Consider the following 20,371-nt stretch of genomic DNA (forward strand, 5'->3'; position numbering starts at 1 on the left):
TTACAATAGAGAAGTGCTAAATATTGATAATATAATATATATTGATAATAATATCACTGATAATGCCCCAAATAATTGTGTTTGTTCTGCGTTCAAAGGGACTGAGACAAGACACGAAGAATAAACCAACAACAGACCACATGACACTTATGTAGCAGTTAGCTGTACACAGGGGTGGACTCCAACCACAGGCAGCATACAGGGCCTGCAGCTGCTGGGGCACCTCTGACCAAAAGTGGATGTCTCAACTTACAGGAGGGTTAGAAAAGTAGAGCATACTGTACAACGTGCACAAATGTCAGTCATGAAACAAGGGATCCAGGTTTCTTTCGCTCTCCGCATTGGATAATATTTTTTTATGGGTTCTGTATGTAAAATGGTTTCTGAACAAGCATCCAAATATCCTTTTTGTGGACCCCCCCCCAAAACGTGTACTTCTATGGACTTTTTTTTGCCAATGGCTGTGTTTCTGCTTGCTTGCTTTTTGGAATATTGAGCTTAGATTAGTGTAGTGTACAATCAATTCCTGCTGTGAAGTGTAAAGGGGATTTTGGTTGATTGAACCGCGGATCCATACTGTACTCTGTACTCCACGCAATGGCGACGCCAGTTGCGTGGTCCATTGTAAACACGGGGCACGTGATACTAACGTCGCTTGACCCAGTGGCTTTGCAGCAGGCTGGGGCGAATGGCGGCGGTGCGCAGCGAGGACGGCTCTGGGATTTAGCTAGAGCAGTGTGTAGGTCTACGGGAATCACTCGGGAATGTACCCTCGCTAACACGGCGAAGAAAGGTACGTGTCATTATACATTTCTGCCGTTGCGAATATTGAAGCTTCCTCAGCCGAAGCGTCCAAGGAGAGGATTGGGGGGCGTGATCTGTGCTGAATGTGGTAGTTTGCTAAGGTTGCTCAGCTAGCTACCTAGTTGCAGGCTACAAACAAACTCACTATTTACGGCCTATCAAGCTCCTCGCTCCAGGGTAGCCAAATATATTCCATATTTCTATATTTTTGCTAGATATATGGCATTGGTTTAAAAAGCTTACGTGTATTCTGTATTAGCAGCGTGTAACGAAGTGCAGTGCGTTATTGAAATTGTGTTTTTATGCACGTTGCTAACGCGTAAAGCTTGGGTCGCTGTCACTGCCAGGCCTGCACGAGTTGGTTAGCCGTCTGTCAAGCTAAGTTAACTTAGTGGCTAGCCAACATGTTTTAGTTCCCGATGTACTGTAAAGGTACAGTATGCTAGTTTTTCGACGAAGGCAACCTTGTGTAATGGCATGAATGTACTGTAGTTATCCATTACCACAATCAACTCGCGAGTTAAGCATATATTAGCTAGTTTTGGCGCAAATTCATGCTTAGCCTCTCCTCAGTAAGTTGGCTAACGTCTACCGTTATGCTAGCAACCTCAGTTGTTGGATTGTTATGCTAACTGAAAGTTAGCCGGGCGTCCACTAAGTTACTCTTCACCTGTCTGCGGATTTCTGCTGAAAGTTGTCTGTTTTGAACTATTTCTAGGTAAAGTTATCATTGCTTAGAGGAGCTGAACACATTACTGTGTTTGCAGTCCTGTAATGAAGTTATCTGGAGCTGCCAGTCCTCACAGTAAGTGGTTGTTCAGTTCTATAAACTAGCCAATATATCATAGATCATCATTTGATTTAGCTTGTTTTTACGTAAATCGTGTTCTGTACGTCTGTTTAACATAAATGTTTACCCCAGATATTAGCTGTTCCTCATTACTGTTTTCATAGCCCCCCATTTTAGTTACATTTCTCCCAATTCATATTGTAGAAGTTGTAGTTTGCCCTCAATTCTTGTGGAGTAATGAAATATGCTCAAGTCTCAACTTTGGCTTGTGCATTGATTTCTTCTCAAGACTTCAATATATGCAGCCTGTTGCCAAAAGATGCTTTTAGATCTGGACTTGTAAGCCAAATCGGGATATGTTTATTTTGTGAGAAACTTGTTTAACTCTTGTTAAATGTTGGAGTCGGAGGTATCTATGGTTTGTTACACAGTATCTAGGGCTGATTAGAGGGGCAAAGGTGGTGGTACAGTCATCTATGCAAAAACACCTGTTAAATCTGTTAAAATCCCAATTAAATTTCAATTTGTATCTTTAAAGATGCATTCAGTGAATTTAAATAACTGGTTGGAGAAGTGCTGTCATGCCAAGGGATCCCTGAATACCGTGTACAATGCCATGTTTGTGCCCATTTCTTCAAAACCAATCACTTTCAAACTTTGAATTTTCTGGCTATATTTATGCACACACTAACATATTACACATCCAACACAAATAGGAGTAAAAACTTGATTTTGTTAATTGCGAAAGTCCCTGATTGTGTTTCTAAGTGTCCTGTTAGGAAATGACAATAACGGTCATAGGAGTTTACCATCCGCCCTTTTTCAAGTCATTTGTGGGTATTGGGGCTGTGTTATTTTAGTAAGTAGACAAGATGAAGAAAAGCTGCCAGTCTCTTGTCAGCCCTCAGCCAAGAGAAGGCAGGCTTGTTGTTCAGGATAGCTCTGCATGTTCAGCGCATGCAACGCGTGCTGCTTTGTTCTCAGCCAGCCTTAGCTCTGCTTGTTCCTTTTTCACCACACCAGACCTACCACTGGACCGAAATCGAGATGAGACAAGAACCGTGCCTGAATAACAATTCCAATTGACCTTTGTGCCATAGATTTTCAAAAGCCATGTGTCTCCCCATAACACGTTTGTGAATACGGCTTTTCCATGAAAACGGCCCATCCAGTGTTTGACTGACTGACAATATAGTGAATGCTTATTGCAAGACCCGTGATGAATATGGACTGAGCGCTAATGCCAAGTAGACCTGTTTGGCTACCGGTAGATCTATGAATTTCTGTTGCACGGGACATGTTTTAATGGCAGCACATTTGTATGTAGAGATGTGCTCTCTGAGTCTATCCCGCCTGTGTTCTCCTAAAAGTGACGGCTCATTCAGCTCCCAAAAGGCTGCTATGTCTGTTTTTTTTTAATTGCTTAAAAATCTGCACAGGACTTTGAGAATCTCATGAAAAGTGTCATTAACTATACTTGTGTCAAATTGTGAAATGTCTGTTTGGAACAGGCTGCATTTAGGTCTTCCTAATTATCTAAGGCGATTGAGTTGAAGGAAGGAAACCGCATGTGTCCTGCTGTTATTATTCTGCTTTGTGTGGCTAAATATGTCTTATAGCCAACACGGCCAGGAAAAGATAAATAAGGCACCTGTCTCTTCCTTGCTCACGCTGTGAAAAGGCCCTGTGTGCCAACAGTCTAGTGACATGGGCGCTCGTGGGCATTCCAGCTCCTTGTAAGACAAGTGGCAAGTTGTTTGTATAAATTAAGAATTGGCCCAGGCAGCTGCCCTGTCACTTAGCTGGTCTGACCTTACCTACGTCCCTGACAGCAGGGAGAACTGTGACTCACTGGTCTGGACAGCGGAGCCTAGAGTGTAATCGTTATACCGGCTCAAGCCTTTTGATTGGTTCTCTCGTTCACTGGATGTTTGCGTGCACAACGCTGCACGCTTCCTCATAAATTTGCCATCGCAGTAGATTTTCATAAGTAAGCGTGAGCTTGGTTTTCGTGGCGCAGTGCTTTAGTGAGACGTAGATCACGATTTGTTGAATTTTAAATCGGGATATCCAACCAGCAGTGCGCATCACCTTCACTGTCGACACCTCTTGCCGACAACATCAAAACAATGTTTTGAGAGTCTCAGAAGGACTTTCAGTCAGGTGTCAGCCAGGCTACCCAAAGCTTTACTTAATGCACATAATGACACTTGTCTTACTAGGTGCTCTCTGACACACCTATTTCTATTTTATTTGTACTTTTAAAACTGTAAACACAAAAAAAAACTCCACAAAAGTTAGGTTAATGAAATGGCACCAAATATTTGGAGCAACCCTACTCTTGAAAATGATAGGTGACATTTTCTTTGCACGGCAACTGTGTTTTAGGAATGTTATGAACGAGTGTGGATTAAATGTATAGCCCTAATATGTGGTTGTTGGCTATTGACACCAGAAGTGCAAACGCCCGTCTGTCTTTCAGTTTGTTCCTCTGTGTCCGTTTGCCTTTCAGCTATTTGCCTGCCTTTCAGATTCTCATACGTCACCGTTTGTTATTAAAATCCTATCCCCCATATTCCTGCAGAGCTGACAGAAAGGGAACAGCATTCATGGATGTAGTGGACGCCTTCAACCATTTGATTCCCAGTGACCAGTTGGATGATTCTCTGCTGATAGGCCAGAACTTGGAATGTGAAGCAAGCAATTACTTTGGAGCAGGTGTCGACCAACTGGGAGACTCACTGAGGAACATGCTTAGTGACAAAGATCCGATGTTCGGATCCGCGAGTTCACACTTTAATATCTTAGATAATGAGGAGGCCAACTTTCAAATCACCGGGGCAACAGGTATGTGTGGCCTGTTAACAATAACTTTGTACAAATTCAATCAAACAGTAAAGGGAAAAAAACTTAAGAAATTGCCTAATTCAAAGAAACCAGAATTTGAATTAGCATTTTGTGCGTATGAAAACGCCAAATGTCATTTTTGCAGTTGCAGATCTTGAGGTTGGTGCAGCAGAAGGAAGCCTTGGTATCCCGGGTGGTCTCTTGGCTGGTACAGAAACTCAGCGGGTCAAACGTTCTGTGGGCAGACCCAGGAAATACGCAATAGATGTTTCCACAGGTTGACAACATTTCCATATATTTTTTTTGTGGGGGGTTGTATTTACACTGGATTAATTGTTGGGATTGGACTATAAATGTAAAATACATATGGTTAAACTTGGAGTTGGATTAACACAATACAGTTAAAATCATGGCAAACATATGGCACCTTTTCTCTCTCTATCAATATATTTCAAAAGTTGTGAACAGTATAGAAATGAGCTTTGTTTACCTTATATAACAGCAAGTGTGTGTGACTGTAGTTTCCACCTTCCAAATTCCAGAACGAGGTGCAGGCCGAGGTTCTTCCAACAACAGGAAGCCTCCTGGAAAACCTGGGAGACCTCGGAAGAAGTCGATTCTGATCGAGAAGATTACTAGCGCCGAGGAGTTGTGGAGGGAGTTGGATCAGGGCGGCGGAAGGGTGAACGTTAACGACCTTGACCTGGGACCTTCGATGAACCCCTCCGTCGTGTTGCAGAGGTTGACGGTGACGTTCGGAGGGTTCAAAATCGAGCTTCTCCCGGGGCCCTCTTTCACAGCCTTCACGTCGCCCGACACGGCCGATGCCTCTTACGAGGACGATTCGCTGTACGGCGGGGAGATGGAGTACACCATGGTGCAAGAGGAGCCGTTACATGTACGTAGTCCCACCCCAGGCAGTGTGGGCGGTGTGGGCGCTGCTCAGCTTTTTGTGAAGTGCTGCGCCGATGACATGCCCCTGGGGCTGGGACCTTACGTGAACCCCAATGATGTTCAGGCCTCAAATGGGGCCCTTCCTGGTAATCCTTGCTTGGCAGAGCCCAAAAACGGTGACCAAAGTGATTCTCAGAATCAAGATTTGGAGGAGGCACGGAAAGAAGCCTGCAGCAAGGAAGTATCTCCGCAGCATCTGCGTAAAAACAATGTTCCCATTACTAATAACAACAAATGTGGAGTGGAAAAGCGTCCCCCAGCTAAAAAGCTGCAGCCAAAACTGAAGCTGGGAACACTGGCCTCTGCTAAGAATAAGCACCTAGTACCTGGTCGACCGAACTTAGGAAAGGGTCCCAAAGGAACCCAACAGCATGCCCTGGGGAAGAAGATAAACCAGAGAGGGAACCTGCACAATATGGATGAAGCGAAAGCCAAGCAGGTCATTGTGTCCCTGAAAAGGCGCGGGGAACGCTACCCAGACAAATCCAACCCTAAGATTCAGCGGAAGCAAGATGGACGGCCGGTGAAACTGAAGCCACGGCTGCCTGACCGGGCACATGGCAGTCCAGTCAAAAAATTACTTCCATTTACCAAATCACCACCAGGCATGCAGCAAGGGATGGTGCCTGTAACCAAACCTTCTGCCCCCCATGTGGCTGAAGCTCAACCCCAACCCCAGTTTGGATGGACACCATGTAAACCCTGCAGTTCTCAGAAGGAAACGCCCGAGAAGGAGGAGGTGGTGGCTGAGGAGGAGCAAGACAAGCCCAGAGGGAAGAAGCCTGATAAGGCCATCCAGAAACAGAGAAGCAGGAACGCCAGCAGGAGCATCTCTGTCGAGGAACCGCAGCTCTTCATCCCCGACAATGCTCCTGTCGTCAAGAAGGAGACCAGCGAGGAAGAACAGGCTAAGGAACCCGTTAAGGAACCCGCAAACAGTGAGACTGCCGCGTGGGATCCAGCCAAGAGCTGTGGATTGTGCAAGAAACTGCATACCAACAAGTAAGCCCCGTGTTGTTCTTTGGATAGCGCGTTTCAGTGACCAGTGAGAGTAGCACTTTTATCTTGTGGTCAATCCAGGGTTTACGCAGAGACAACTGCTTGTTGAAATGTCGTTTTTCGTCACATAGTGCTGAGAAATTCATCCCTCTGGGAGTCTATTTGGGTTTTGATTCCCTGGATGTGCTACCCAGCCAAATGTAGGTCAAAGCGTAGGACTAGTTGGTGCGACAAAACACAATCCGAAGCAATTTTTTAAAGACGCTATTGATCGTCTGTGGCTTTTCTTTGGTATAGACAGGAAAATATCATTTAGCAAATGTTTTCTAGATGACTCATGCATCCTTCTACTGTTTTCATTACATGCACACCATTTCAAACTATTCTGACTGCATACTTACTGCCTAGTTCAACCTCAGAGCTGTCAAAAATAATTTTAGCTAGAAGTTCTTGAGAGTAGCATTACCTTCAGACTGTAATCTCATTGGCACAGTTAACTCCCCGTCTTCCAGTGCCCAAAGGATTATGGTAATTACCACAACGAAAACTGAACTTGATAGACTACTTATCTAATTAAACCACAGCTCCCATAAAACCACAAAGCCCAGTGTATCAGCCTATTTATTGCACACTACATGCACTGGACATTTGGGGCAGGTTGCTCCTGAATTACTTGTTTATCGACTTCCTGGCCTATGCATTCATTAGCCTGTCTTGCATTGAATACCCAATATAATGGACTGTCCAAACAACAAACCAAACAATGTTAGCCTTGCTGGGGACTTTGTTTGTCTGTAGAGAAGTGATTTGTGAAGAAAATACCATGCTAGCGTCCCCTCATGAATGGGAGTGGGACTGGTGAGGCTCTGGTCATTGCAGTTCTATGAACATTTACTCATGTCGGGCAATTAGGCTGAATGGCCTCTTATGGTTATTTCCTGGAACGCCAGCTCAGTGTTTTTTCTAAACGTGTGTGTTTGTGTGTGTGTGCTCGTGTGTGTGTTGTCATGGGGATATGAATATAGGCCTAGTGTGAATAAACAAAGAGTGCCCCCTCTGCCTCTGTGATTGTTGTGACAAGCATTTCTTCAGTTGGCTCTTTACTTAATCTATACAAGAACAGAGTTTTTGTGTATATTTTGGTTTCATCATTCAAACTTCACAGCACATTTTATGCATATTTCAGGGCACCAAAGAGTTTTGGTACAAATACATGTGCTGTTTCTATTAAGTATTCACGTTTTTTTTTTTTTACCTGTTTAGTATTGGATTGGCCTGACATTGGTTTCCAGTCCTCCTACTGACTGAATGTCTTTTACTTTATTAGATCGGTCTAAAATATCTATCAATAAATCAAATGTATTTATAAAGCCCTTTCTACATCAGCAGTTGTCCCAAAGGGCTTTAACAAATCACCCGGCCTTAAACCGCTAGGACCGAGCAACAGTAGTGTTGAATTTCACCTGCCACCAGCCAAATGCGTGTCGATTTTCTTTTTTTTTTGTTAGTTTGGAGTTTAAACAGCAGTTGCTACCATAGGCGTGAAATTATGTACTACAAGCTAGCGAGTGGCCGTGGAGAAAATGATTCCACAGACACACTGTTGTTGTCGTTACCCCGGTAACCTTTCAGGTGAAGCTAAGAAAAGTGATCGGTGGTATTTTAGCTTACACTTGGGTCACATGGTTTTTCAGGAACTTGAGAAGCTCAGAATGCATTTATTCTGTAGGGAACATTTCGCAACCTTCACATTTATTTTGTGGTGCTGTTTCTTTTTTCTTTTTTTTTTAAAGAAAATGTTCGTTTCTCAAGGGATTTTTATTCTTTGTCTTATTAGCTGCTATTTGTTCAATAACTTACTCTAAACTGTAATCTTAAAGTAATCTAAATGCTCCTCGTGGATGTGTTCAGGGGAAAAGAGTTAAAGGAAAGCAGTTAATTCAAGGGTTTTTATTATCATGAGCTGTAGTGGAATGTTTACTTTTATAAATTAGAAAGAATTATTGAAAATGTGAAGTGAATAATGATCTGTTATGCTGTGTCAGGCCTGTACTTTACTCCTCTTGCTTTAAGCCTTATCTACCGCAAATACTAAGCATATCCATTTGGACTTAAATCCATTTGGACTTCAGGAAGGACATTTCCATTTGGATTTAAATCTGCAAATTGACTTAGACAGTCAAAAACTCCATGTTTCATCCCTTAAATAGACCCTTGTTGCTATGGCAGACTATTTTGGTTTGTTATCTTGCCCTGCGATGAAGTTATGTTCAATGAATTGAGGCATTTGCTTGTAATTTGGAGCCCAACATGTTTCTGTACGCTTCAGAATTAATCTCCAGCTGCTGGTGTCAGCAGTTATATCACTGTATAATGGACACACCTAACCAAAAAACCTTGCCAAGCAAATTGTCTTAACAACTTTGCTGCTCTGAAATAGCAAGACTAGTCATTAAAAAAATTAAATAATTGTTAAACCAATATATAAAGGTTTGTACACACTGGTTTAAGGGTGTTTCTTTATTTTCAAAATGTTCCTCATTGTAGAATAATTACTAATAATTAATTACGAATTATTACTAATAATCAAAACAATGAAATAACACGGAATCATGTAGTGACCTTTTTTTTTTTAACCGCATTTAAAAGAAAAATCTGCATCAAAATGCATTCATATTTTAGATTCTTCAAACTACCCATCCCTTGCCTCTGACAGCTTTGCATGCTCTTGGCATTCCCACATTTGCTGAGCACTTGTTGGCCGCTTTCCCTTCTCCGAGGTCCAACTAACTTTCAATTGGTTTGAGGTCTGGTGATTGTGGAGGACCGGTCAACTGATGCAGCGTCATCAATCTCCTTGGTCAGATAACCCTCACGCAGCCTGGTGGTGTGTTTTGGGTCTTTGTCCTGTTGGAAAACAAATGATTGTACATCTTGGTGCGAACCAGATGGGAGAGCGTGTCGCAGCAGAAGGCTCTGGTAGCCATGCTGGTTGGGTGTGCCTTGAATTCTAAATGAATCCGTGTCACCAGCAAGGCACCATCACACCACTTGCTTGACGGTTTGTACCGCTCATACGGAGATCACCAGTCCGCTCACTCTGCGTCGCACGGAGACCGTGTTTGGAACCAAGACATCTGTCATGGCCCGAGCAAGTGTCTTCTTATTGGCGTCCTTCAGTTGTGGTTTCTTTGCAGTAATTTGGCCATGAAGGCCGTGTTCATGCAGTCTCCATCTGAGGTATGTCTGAGGTGCAGTTAATTGCTGATTTTCTGAGTCTGGTAACTCAACTGTACTTATCCTTTGCAGCAGATGGAACTCTGGCTCTTCCTTTCCTGTGGTGGTCCTCATTACTGTCAGTTTCATAATATCTCATGCATGATGGTTTTTGCGACTGCCCTTGACAAAACTTTGAAAGTTTCTTTTGGTGATCAAATGAAATATTTAAAGTTCTTAATTTTCCGGATTGACATGCCTTCAAGTAATGGTGGACTTTTCCCTTTGCTTGTATGAGCTGTTGTTGTCGTAATATTGATCACTGTAGTACAAACATAAGTCTTTTGTATCTTAACCTTACCTTATAAAAACACATCTGATTGGCTCAAACCTATTAAAAAGGAAAGAAATTCCACAAATTAACTTAAAGCATACCTGTTAATTTAAACACATTCCAGGGGATTAGCTGGTTGTGTGAATGCAAAGAGTGGGCATAGCTGCCGTCAAGGCCAAACAGTTGCTACATAGAATCTACAATATGAAATGTATTTTTATGTTTAACCCTTTTTTTTTGTTACTACATGATTCCATATGTGTTGTTTCATTGTTGTGATGTCTTCACTGTTATGGGTAAAAGTAAAGAAATACCTTTGAATGAGTCTGTGTGTACAAACCAAGTATGGCCCTTCTTCCCCAAACTATCGCCACTCACCGGATTTGGGGTTTTGTGTCCTTTTCGTTCAGGTTCATGGTTGGCTGTGGGCGCTGTGACGACTGGTTCCACGGAGACTGTGTGGGTCTGGACCTGGTCAAGGTCCAGCTGATGGAGAAGGAGGACCAGGAGTACGTCTGTCTGAAGTGTTGCGCCAAGGATCACGACACAGCCGTGAAGGTCTGTTTGTTTCTTTATCAATTGGATTCTGACATGAATGTGCCTTTAATGGAGCCTGGGGTATATTGGTCCATAATGCAGCGAATGCTTTTACATTTCTAATATGCACTTGAGATGGGTTTCACTTGGCTGCCTGGACTGAGCGTCCATGAGGTTTTAATGATAGCCCGAGCTAACCCATCTTTTGATTAACCAGTCATTGTGTGTTTTTCAAACTATTGAGTGAGATGAGATTTTCGGATGGTTTTGAAGGAGGAACCAGCTGGTGCTGTCCAGGAGGAGACCCGCTTGGACGGGCAGCAGAAGCCTTCGGAAACCCAGGACAACAAGATGTCCGCCAAGCAGAAACAGCCGTCCTCACATTCGGTCACCATCGGGGGGGTCCGACCCTTCAGAAAGGTTCGAGTGCCTCTGCTGTTACTTCTGCAAACTGGTTTTCCATTGAAATACCAACTTTAAAAAAAACCTTCTTACATGGTCTTTTAACATAAAGGGTCGCCCTCCGATCCTCGCTGTCAGTGCACATAACCATATTATTAAACCTTATGAAAGAATATCTCTCTCTATATGCATTTTATCAACGTCACAACCATTAGTTTACGGACAATAATGTCGTTGATGATATGTAGTGATGCAGATTTTGTCCCCTTCAGTTTATTCAGCTGATATGTATGAAAGCCAGTGTTGGCTCTGCCTGAGGGTGGGTTGACCTCTTTTTGAATTCCTCTTTATGCCTTGCATGTGAACACACGGACGGAGGGGCTTTGCTCACCGGGGTGATTCTATTTACTGTCTTAAACACCGTCTTTACACTTCCAGTGCCCTCTGCAACTGTACAGATTGCTCTTCCTAAATGCGCACTATTGACTTTAAGGTTATCTGAAATGCATCTCTTTAAGGAGATACTCTCTCTTGTGTCACTGTTTAATAGGACTCTGTGGACAAAAGGCAGCCAACTGAAGTCAAGGATTCACTACAGAAGTCAGGTATGTTTACTGGTGTGGTACTATGCTGTGGGCTAATGTCCCACTGTGTCCATAAGTTAAATATCCTTACTGGGATTTTAGGTATTGTCTATGACTGGCAGAAAATGTAATGAGTTTGTGTGGTAAAACTTGAAAAAGTGTGTTTTAGTTTGATGTGCCACAATGAACATGCTGCATAAAGGGTTGCCGTGTAATCTCTGTGCTTGCCCTGCAAGGAGACCTGTTAAAACTAGAGGTTCATGCCTCTGTTGTTCTAGGTGCACCAATCAAACAGGAGGTTAAGAAGTCCAAGGTGCCGTCATCTCCCTCGTCGAAGAAACCTGTGTCTGTTGATCAGATCAGACGCAATGTACGTGAAGCCCTGAGGGACATCCTTCTGAAGAGGTAACGAAACCGTCTAGCAAAAAGGAAATACTGTCTGGACATCATAACTGTGGAATTCCATCTGACCGTGGAATGGAAATGTTCCTCCGTGGAGCTCCTTGGCAGTCCTCCGTTGTGCTTTGCCCTGTCTCCTAGGCTGAAAGAGTCGGACTTCCAGGCGTCGGCGGAGAAGGCCGCGGAGGTGGCCAAGAAGACGGAGAAAGAGTTGTTTGCCTTCTACAAAGACACTGACTTCAAATACAAAAGCAAGTACAGGAGCTTGATGTTCAACCTCAAAGATACCAAAAACAATGTAAGTTATTATTTTGTTAACTTACGCGGTTCAATCGCTTTCATTTCTCACATAACATTGTAATGAAACAATTACTAGTAGTTACTCGGGCCTTGAAAGGAGATGGGATAGAGGGTTAGTTAGCGACGTGAAAACAACAAAAACACGAACGTAAATAAATGCTGTGCTTTAACGTTTTGATGTGTTAATTAAAATGACTTGAGCCTTTCAGGTGCTATTCAAGAGGGTTTTAAAAGGGGAGATTTCTCCGGGCACGCTGATTCGTATGAGTCCTGAAGAACTAGCCTCGAAGGAACTGGCTGCGTGGAGACAAAGAGAGAATCGACACGTAAGCAACACTAAAACCACTGCCCTCTAAAACAGTAGTTCAGTACTCCATAACAGGTTTCTCAGACACAGATTAAGCCTAATTCTGGAGTAAAAAAGACTTTCCCTAGATATTCCCCTTGAGTGGGCCGTTTTTTTATGTGCTATGTCTGGAAAATCTTTTTTATATTACAGTGCGTTTAAACCATTTAGCAGGTGGTATTATCCTGAGCGTGGTCCTGTAGTGAGGGAATACATTTTAGTTTTTTGTCATGCTGGACAAAGTTTTTTGTCATGCTGATTTCTTTGGAAATCAGCCACTTATCAAGTGACCTACCTGAGACTGAAATGTGTTCACCGTTTCATATTTATTCAGCAACCCTGAAAGGTTATTGGATGGGCATTGTGGACTGAAAGAAACCTGAAGCCGTAGTTGATCACAACCTGTGTGTTGTATAGAATTTTTGTTCAAACTGTTATGAAGCCCCCAGAATAATCCTTGGCCGTGTGAGCGCCATCCACCAATATGTTCTTGTTTTCCCCGCAGGCCATCGAGATGATCGAGAAGGAGCAGAGAGAGGCAGAGAGACGACCCATCACCAAGCTCACACACAAAGGGGAGATTGAAATTGAGAGCCAGGAGCTGGGGAAGGCCCCAGAAACCACGGAGTCCGAGGTAAAACGGGGCTCATGCAAACAAAGTACAACGTAAAGTAGCCTAAATATTCAGTTGCCATTCGCATTCTTGTAAGCGCTGGCATTTGTTTACTGTTTTGTGGTGTTCGTGGTCATATGGACATCCTTGAAAAAACATGGGTGTTGGTTTAACAAGGTCCACATGAAACTAACAGTGAGGCCCAATGCTCCAGAATCCCACATTCATTGCTAGCAGATTAATTTCTTGTTCCAACGTTTTTACTTCTTTACACTAGTGAAATACTTAACACTGTATTGATCTCTGGCCTGAGTCTTAACTGTATCTCCTCAAATCCTGTCATTCTGCTCGTCGCTGCGTGACTCGTCGTTAAACGTGTTTAAACCTTTTGGGAGGGTGTGGCCTCGGCAGTGGGTGGGCGTGGCCTCGGCAGTGTGTTCGTACATGACCTATGACCTCTGTAGTCTTCATGCCGCCTCTTATCTCCTCAGCCGGAGGCGCTGGCTGCTCCTTCTAAAGCCCCGGAGGACCCCGTGGAGATCCCTCAGGACAGCAGGGTCACGCCGACGGCACCGCCGACGGAGAGCGCCGATATTTTCCAGGATACAACCAGCCTCCATAAGACTCACCTGTTTGACCTGAACTGCAAGATCTGCACAGGTAGGCCCTGGTGCCCTTTTGAAGAAGACAGGAAATGACCTTGTTTTTCCCCCCTGGGGGAGATAATTGGACCCCGTGTAGAAGGTGGACATGGCAAATAAACCTGACAAAGTGTTTGCCTTTGAAGCCAGAATCCTTAAAGTTTTTTACCTCAATATGCCGTTTATGTACAGTGGATATTAAAAGTCTACACACCCCTGTTAAAATGCCAGGTTTTTGTGATTTAAAAGAGTCAAAGATAAATCACGTCCGAACATTTTCCACATTTAATGTGACCTATAATGTGAAAATTAAATTGAAAAACAAACTGAAATCTTCGAGGGGGACAAATGAAAAATATATCCAGACCACGTCTGCGTGTGAATACCATGTTTGACTTCTACCTGAGCTGGTTACCAGCCGGGGCTCCGTGACCACTTGGTTATTGCTTCATCAACCCAGAAGTCTTCCTGACTCTTTTCCTGTTGACGTGTGAAATTGTGATTGGTGAAGGTCGCATGGCCCCCCCGGTCGAGGAGGCCCCCACCAAGGTGTTGAAGGTGGCCACGACGGTGGTGAGGAGGCAGTCGGCCACCGCGCCAGACGGAGAGGCCAAGAACACGCCGTCCTCCTCCTCGTCCGCTATCGAAGACGACCTGCACCTCAAAGTCCTAGAAGAGAGCCTCCTCAGCGCCAAAGGGTTCTCCAACTTCGAGGCGAGGTGCGTGTGTCTGTGAAACCGGAACGTTTAACCCGTTAAGCCCCGTGCAGGCTCGCTGTGACGTTCTGTGTTGGTGTTACCCCCCCCCAGGTCGGGGTATACCAGTGGCAGAGAGGGCGAGACGTCCTTCCTGTCCAACCTGAAGTCACTGTGGAGAGGGTTTGTCAACATGCCGGCTGTGGCCAAGCTGGTCACTAAAGCATTCCCGGTGTCAGGTGCCCTGGACCACCTGACTGAGGTGAGACTTAATGCTTGCAAATGCTTGTATTGTCTTGTTCTACAGGCCTCATGCTTTAATATATAATTTAAGTGCTTATACCTCCTGAGTATGCTTGTTTTATGCTCCATTGTGTGCTTTTAGTACTCGTAATGCCCCTGCGTAATTACAAATAATGAATTGTTTATCAATCTTGTATTGCTTATTCAGGATAGTTATGAATTGTTACCTCAGCTCAGTTTGCCTCAGTTTGCAGTCATGAAAAGGCTTTTTTCTTTTTAAATGTGTGAAAAGCCTTTACTGCTTGACGAACTAAGTGGATTAAAGGCTCACGTTGGTACTCCGTTCTGTCAGGACCTGCAGGACAACATCCAGGTGGGGGGGCGTATCTCCCCACAGATTGTCTGGGACTACCTGGAGAAGATCAGAGCCACTGGAACGAAGGTCACTTTAAAATATACAGGATAACAAAATCTTGTCAATTCATTTTCAAAGCCCCCCTTTTTCATCAGAACTTGGGTTTTTTTCTGTGAACTGGTCAAGGCCCAGGAGAGATGCACAATCTGTGCCTGGCCTGGAGATGAATAGGCACTCATTTGTAGAGAACAATTAGTTTAGTCTGATCAAACGTCGTCCACGACTATGCAATAAACTCAATCTAGCAAAGAGTTAAAGAACTGACTGTCTTTCTCCCTTCAGGAGGTGTGTTTGATTCGTTTCTCCCCCGAGACGGACGAGGACGAGATCCACTACACTCTGCTCTACGCGTACTTCAGCAGCCGCAAGCGCTTCGGCGTGGTCGCCAACAACCGCAAACGCGTCAAAGACATGTACATCATCCCGCTGGGCGCCATCGAGAAAGTCCCTCACCAACTGGTTCCTTTTGACGGCCCCGGTAACCACCGTACCAGTCTATACAGGCTGTTTTAAATTATGTTATGGACTGTTGCATTATGGGTTTGATCTGGCCCGCTGATCGTTCACCAGGCATTGTTCCATACCTCTTGTGTCTTTCCTCACCGTGCGTGCGTGCGGCTCTGTGTAATATGTTATTTCTGAACTGTGCTTTTCCTCTGTTTTTCCAGGCCTGGAAAACAACCGCCCCAACCTCCTGCTGGGTCTGATCATCCGCCAGAGGCCTAAGCGGGACTTCCTGCCCGTGGACATCAACGAAACGGCCAAGTTCATACCGGAGCGCAAACCGGAGACAACCACCGTGGTTACCGCGAAGGACGTGGACGTTACCGCGGGCGAAGAGGGGAGCTCGTACGTGGCGTTGCTGGGCGCTCCCGGTGTAAAGGAACGAGAGGAGATCCCGCTGTTGAACACGGCCGAAGACGACGTGGCGGAGGAAGCGCCCAGCGCGGACACACCTGAGAATGTTGACCCTGAAGACACCGAAGAGGGGCACCAACCACTACGCTTCCTCCCCGGCGTGCTGCGGAGCTGGGGTGGGGAGCTCCCCCCGCTGCCTGACTTCTCCGGTAAGACCCCGTCTCCACACAAGCCCACACTCATTCTGTTACCTCAACGTAGTGTTGTCTTTAAGAACTACACCACAGGTTCAGGGCATTTAAAGAAAACATTTTGAACAAGATTCTGAGTGAGGAACAGAAGTGTTCAAATTTTAGAGACCGCTGCAAATTAAACGCTTCTGTTCCTCTCTCAAAACTTTCCTTTTCAACTTTTTTGGAAAGGAACAAAAAGGTGCAGTGGTCTCTTCATTTTTCCCAGAGCTGTATATGTATGAAAGCATACGTTGAAGTTTCGTCATGGATGAATCCTACTGGTTTTGTGTTTCTTGCGTCGTCCTTCCCAAGGTAACCCTCCACTTCTGGGCGATGATGGGCGAGAGCCCCCGGGACCCCAGGCCTTCAAGGCAGATGGAGGAGCGTCCGTGGCTCCAGCCCTCTCCACCCCCACTAAGACCCCCACGGCCGGAGCTCACCGACAGACCGGCTTCGTCATCAGAAAGAGGGAGCCCAAACCAGTCAAAGCGGAGGAGCCAGCGTCGTCCGGCTCTGCTGAAACGTCTACGGACAACAGCGCCAAGGTGCCGGGGGAGGAGGAGGCGGCCGCGGTCAACCGGGGATCCTCTGTCTCTCTGAAGGACAAGCCTCCCGACGTCTCCACCGAGTCCTTCCTGTCCAGCCTCTCGGCCAGCGCCGACGGTGTCACCCCGCCAAACCACGGTGAGCCGGCGCCCTGCGAGAAGGAGAAACCCACGGATGAGAAAGTGGCCCCGTCCGTCCCAGAGGCTGCGCCCAAACCGGCACCGAGCGGGATCCTGAAGAAAAGTTCTGCGTACTCCGGCGCCACCGAAGAGCCCCCAGCCGCCGGCCCCACCGGATCACCACAGGACGTCCCTCGGCCGGTTCCCGTCCTGAACACCCGGAAGTACCGCCCCCTGGTGGTTCAACATGGGTTCGCCCCCCACCACCACCACCAGCCCCCCCATCAGAATGTCTACAGACACCCCCCGCCTCCCGACCAGGGCCCCCCGCCGGCAGGTCCCTACGCTCCCATCCACCCCCACCCTGGAGGACCTCCGGTGGAGTTCCAGTACCAGCCGCCCTGCGGCCCCCCGCCCCTCCCGGTCCCTCCCTACGGTAACAGCGGCCCGCCGTTCCAGACCCACCAGCTTCCCGCCAACTTCGGGTACCCCACCGGCCCCCCGCCGCCCATGTTGTACCCCCCGCCGCACGACCCCCCTGTGCGGAATCAGGCCGGCGTCACGCCGTGGACTCAGACGGGTCTGGGTCCTGCGTCTCCCGGCGCCTTCCCCGCCAGGCCGCCGTTGGCCTACGCCGGTGACCCGCAGAGGTTCGCAGAGTCGCCCAGCCAGGGCCTGAACCCGCCTCCGTCTGCCGCCGGCAAAGAGGACCAGAAGGCGGCGGCAGACCGGCTTCAGTACAGCGCCCCCTGGGACAGGCAGTCTGCCGAGTCGGGCCACAAGAAGGAGGACCGGGAGGAGTACGGGAGGAGTCACGGAGAGAAGAAGAGCCGGCACTACGACCGCGAGAGGGCCAAGAAACGAGACCGGAGCCGCAGCAGGAGCCACGAGAGGGAGCGCAGCAAGGACTCCTCGTCTCACCACAGGGGGAGCCGGCACTACTCCAAGGAGGATCGTCACGGTCACGGCGAGAGGAGGAAAGAGCGGCACCACAGCGAGGGTGACCACGGAAACCGTCACAAACACAGCAGGAGAGACTCGGATTACGAGAAAGCCAGGAGATGTTCGAAAGACGGTCACTCGTGATTGTTTAGTTTTTTTTTTTATGTACTACAACTACCCACCCTGAGTCTAATCTACAACCGCTTTTGTGCCATTTTCCCCTTTAACATATGTTCCTTTTTAACACAGTTATATTTACAGTACAGTAGAGGAAGGAAAAAAAACTTTTTTCAGTAGGACTTGTTCAGAAATCTGCTTTTCTTAAAAGACCACCTGATGACTTTAAGGTGATTTATTTCAATTTTGAAGATCTCACATTTTTAAAGTGTCCGTTCATTTTATTGTATGTTTGTTTATTCTGTGTCACGTGGTGATTCAGCGTTATGTTTCGACTTCTCACGACGAGAGGTTAAAAGGGGTAGTTCAACTGTTTTACACATTCTGACATCTGACATCTGTTTCGCTCCCAGAAAACAGCAGTCCATGTACAAGGTGTGACAGCATTGATTTGGGCATGAGTTTCATGCTGAATGGGAGCCTATTAACTTGTAGTGGGAATTAATTCTGATATACCAATGCTACAAACTTTTCATCAAAGCCAAAGTGTTAATTGTAGTCCTTAGTCGGAGTTCAGGCCAATCGGCAGTAATCAATTTTCCGTTGAGTCAACATGTACAGTGAATGAGGGATATCTGCCAGCGCGGAAACATTCAAGATCTGTAATGCCTTCAGCGCTTGATCTGATTGTACCCGCCCCTTGTCGATTTGGGCTGCTTTCGTGGTGAGGAAACACATCGAAATATGTAATTCATTCGAACTATTACTTATTTATTTCTATAGCATGACGCAACACAAAGTTCCAGACAAATTGGGATTGTTGGGGTGGAGAGGCAGACCACTGTTGACTTCAGCAGAGAGAGATGAATGTAACGGAGCTGATGAGGAAGACAGGTTATGGGGGAAGAAGAAAAACAAAAGACACTTGCAATTAAAGAAGCTTCTCTTGTTCTGGTTTTTCAATTTTATTTTTTTAAACTGCTATACAGAAATAAATACATGTTTTTTCTATTCATTATTTCTATTGACAAATATTGTCTCTGTACATTTTGGCTTGTGATGTACATTAGAAAAATCAAGTGTGCCTTCTGCACCGTGTGTTTATGTACAGTTCGTAATAAAGCTAATCTTTTTATTGTTAAGATCTCGTCCTTTGTGGATGGAATGTAGTTTAAGACTATTGAAATTGCTGTTATGGATACATAATGTAAAAAATATCTACTTTCAGAATCTAGAAAAACTATTGAAAAATGTATTAAACAGCACAGACTAAATTCCCATTTTGAACAATCACAGAACAACTACTCGATGCCCTTGTTAACATTAAATCCTTCACTGTTTTGGAGGATTTCTAGGCGGTCCTGATACAAACTCACATCTTTAAGGTCTCCCGTGAAGCCTTTTCTGAACAACCCTGATGTCACCACCGATATGTTTCTGTGCAGCTCAAACCCGCCAAAGTACATCTGACCCCCGTAATTCAGTGCGACATAACGCTCAAACGGGTCCACGTCTTCATTCAGGACCCTCACATCGCCCAGGAACACCTGCATCATGGTACCGTCCAGAGAGACCGACAAATAATGCCATTTGTCGCAACACAGCGTGGCGTTTCTTACGGTGAAAGGCGGAGTGAGTCTCTCTCCGAGGTTAACGGCGATTTTTAGGCTGCCGCCGGAGATCCCGACCGCGAGGTAGTCGTCGTCGTCGTGCCCGGCCCGCCCCATCCACAGAATCAACCCCTCACTCTCGTTTGTGGTCAGGTTAAACGACACCCGCGTGTACCTCAGATTCCTGGTGTTAAATCTGGGATCCCTGTACTTCACGTAAGAGTTCCCGACAAACCTCAGAGTGGTCATGCCCACGCCCACCGGCTGGTCGCAGTACGTCCCCTCCCAGCCCAGAGGACACACGCAGGAGTACGTGCCGGCGGCGGGGGCGGAGAAACACAGCGACCCGTGCTGACAGAGGTTGCCGACACAGTACACCGACTGGTTACACACCCGGCCCGTCCACGTCGGAGGGCAGGCGCACGTGAACGAGTCCGACCCGACGTCGCTCGACGCTCCGCAGCGACCGCCGTTCCGGCAAACCTTATAGCCGCACGCCGTCCCGTCCCAGTCGCCCACGTTGGCCCCTCCCACGGCGCCAGTCTCCGACAAGTCGAAGTCGTGTCCATTCAGGATGAGCTCCCTCATGCCTCCGGTGAAGCCAGTGGGCGCGTCCTCTACGGCGAAAGGGGAGATGGCGCTCAGGTCGGACACGCCGCCGACGAACAGGTCCGTGGCCACGTCCAGGGTGGTCATGGTCCCCTCTGTGTCGTTCTGCTTCACCTCAACCCCGTCCAGAACCAGGTAACCCCGGTGGCCAGTCCTGCCGGCCCTGAGCTGGAAGGATAAACATCACGTCCATTACAGGAAGTGGAGTGGTTAAAATG

At 46.4% G+C, this 20,371-nt stretch overlaps 2 protein-coding genes across 5 annotated transcripts in view; one reads left to right on the forward strand and one right to left on the reverse strand.

The window, feature by feature from the left end:
• Positions 1-656: 656 nt before the first annotated feature.
• Positions 657-19,076, forward strand: phf3 (PHD finger protein 3). Of its 4 annotated transcripts, XM_020046357.3 has the most exons (19): positions 657-793; positions 1,523-1,609; positions 4,179-4,441; positions 4,587-4,718; positions 4,984-6,397; positions 10,355-10,502; positions 10,755-10,901; positions 11,434-11,488; positions 11,746-11,872; positions 12,008-12,164; positions 12,376-12,492; positions 13,018-13,146; positions 13,617-13,785; positions 14,278-14,485; positions 14,576-14,723; positions 15,057-15,146; positions 15,402-15,597; positions 15,788-16,186; positions 16,523-19,076. In XM_020046357.3, exons 3-19 carry the CDS (start codon positions 4,204-4,206, stop codon positions 17,959-17,961), a joined length of 5,313 nt encoding a protein of 1,770 aa, XP_019901916.3. In that variant the 5' UTR covers positions 657-793; positions 1,523-1,609; positions 4,179-4,203; the 3' UTR covers positions 17,962-19,076. The 4 variants fall into 4 exon arrangements, with proteins under 4 accessions (XP_019901916.3, XP_028975652.2, XP_034147960.1 ...); XM_029119819.2 differs by lacking the exon at positions 1,523-1,609; XM_034292069.1 differs by lacking the exons at positions 4,179-4,441; positions 4,587-4,718; positions 4,984-6,397 and having other exon boundaries at positions 658-793.
• The window catches only part of eys (eyes shut homolog), a 296,854-nt gene continuing 294,452 nt past the window's right edge, over positions 17,970-20,371 (reverse strand). Inside the window, exon 53 of the mRNA XM_020046358.3 lies at positions 17,970-20,321. Coding sequence (XP_019901917.3) covers positions 19,236-20,321 — 1,086 coding nt within the window. The 3' untranslated portion in view covers positions 17,970-19,235. The remainder of the gene's footprint in view (positions 20,322-20,371) is intronic.

Source organism: Esox lucius, chromosome 5, assembly GCF_011004845.1.
Source record: "Esox lucius isolate fEsoLuc1 chromosome 5, fEsoLuc1.pri, whole genome shotgun sequence".
NCBI classification, from domain to species: Eukaryota; Metazoa; Chordata; class Actinopteri; order Esociformes; family Esocidae; genus Esox; species Esox lucius.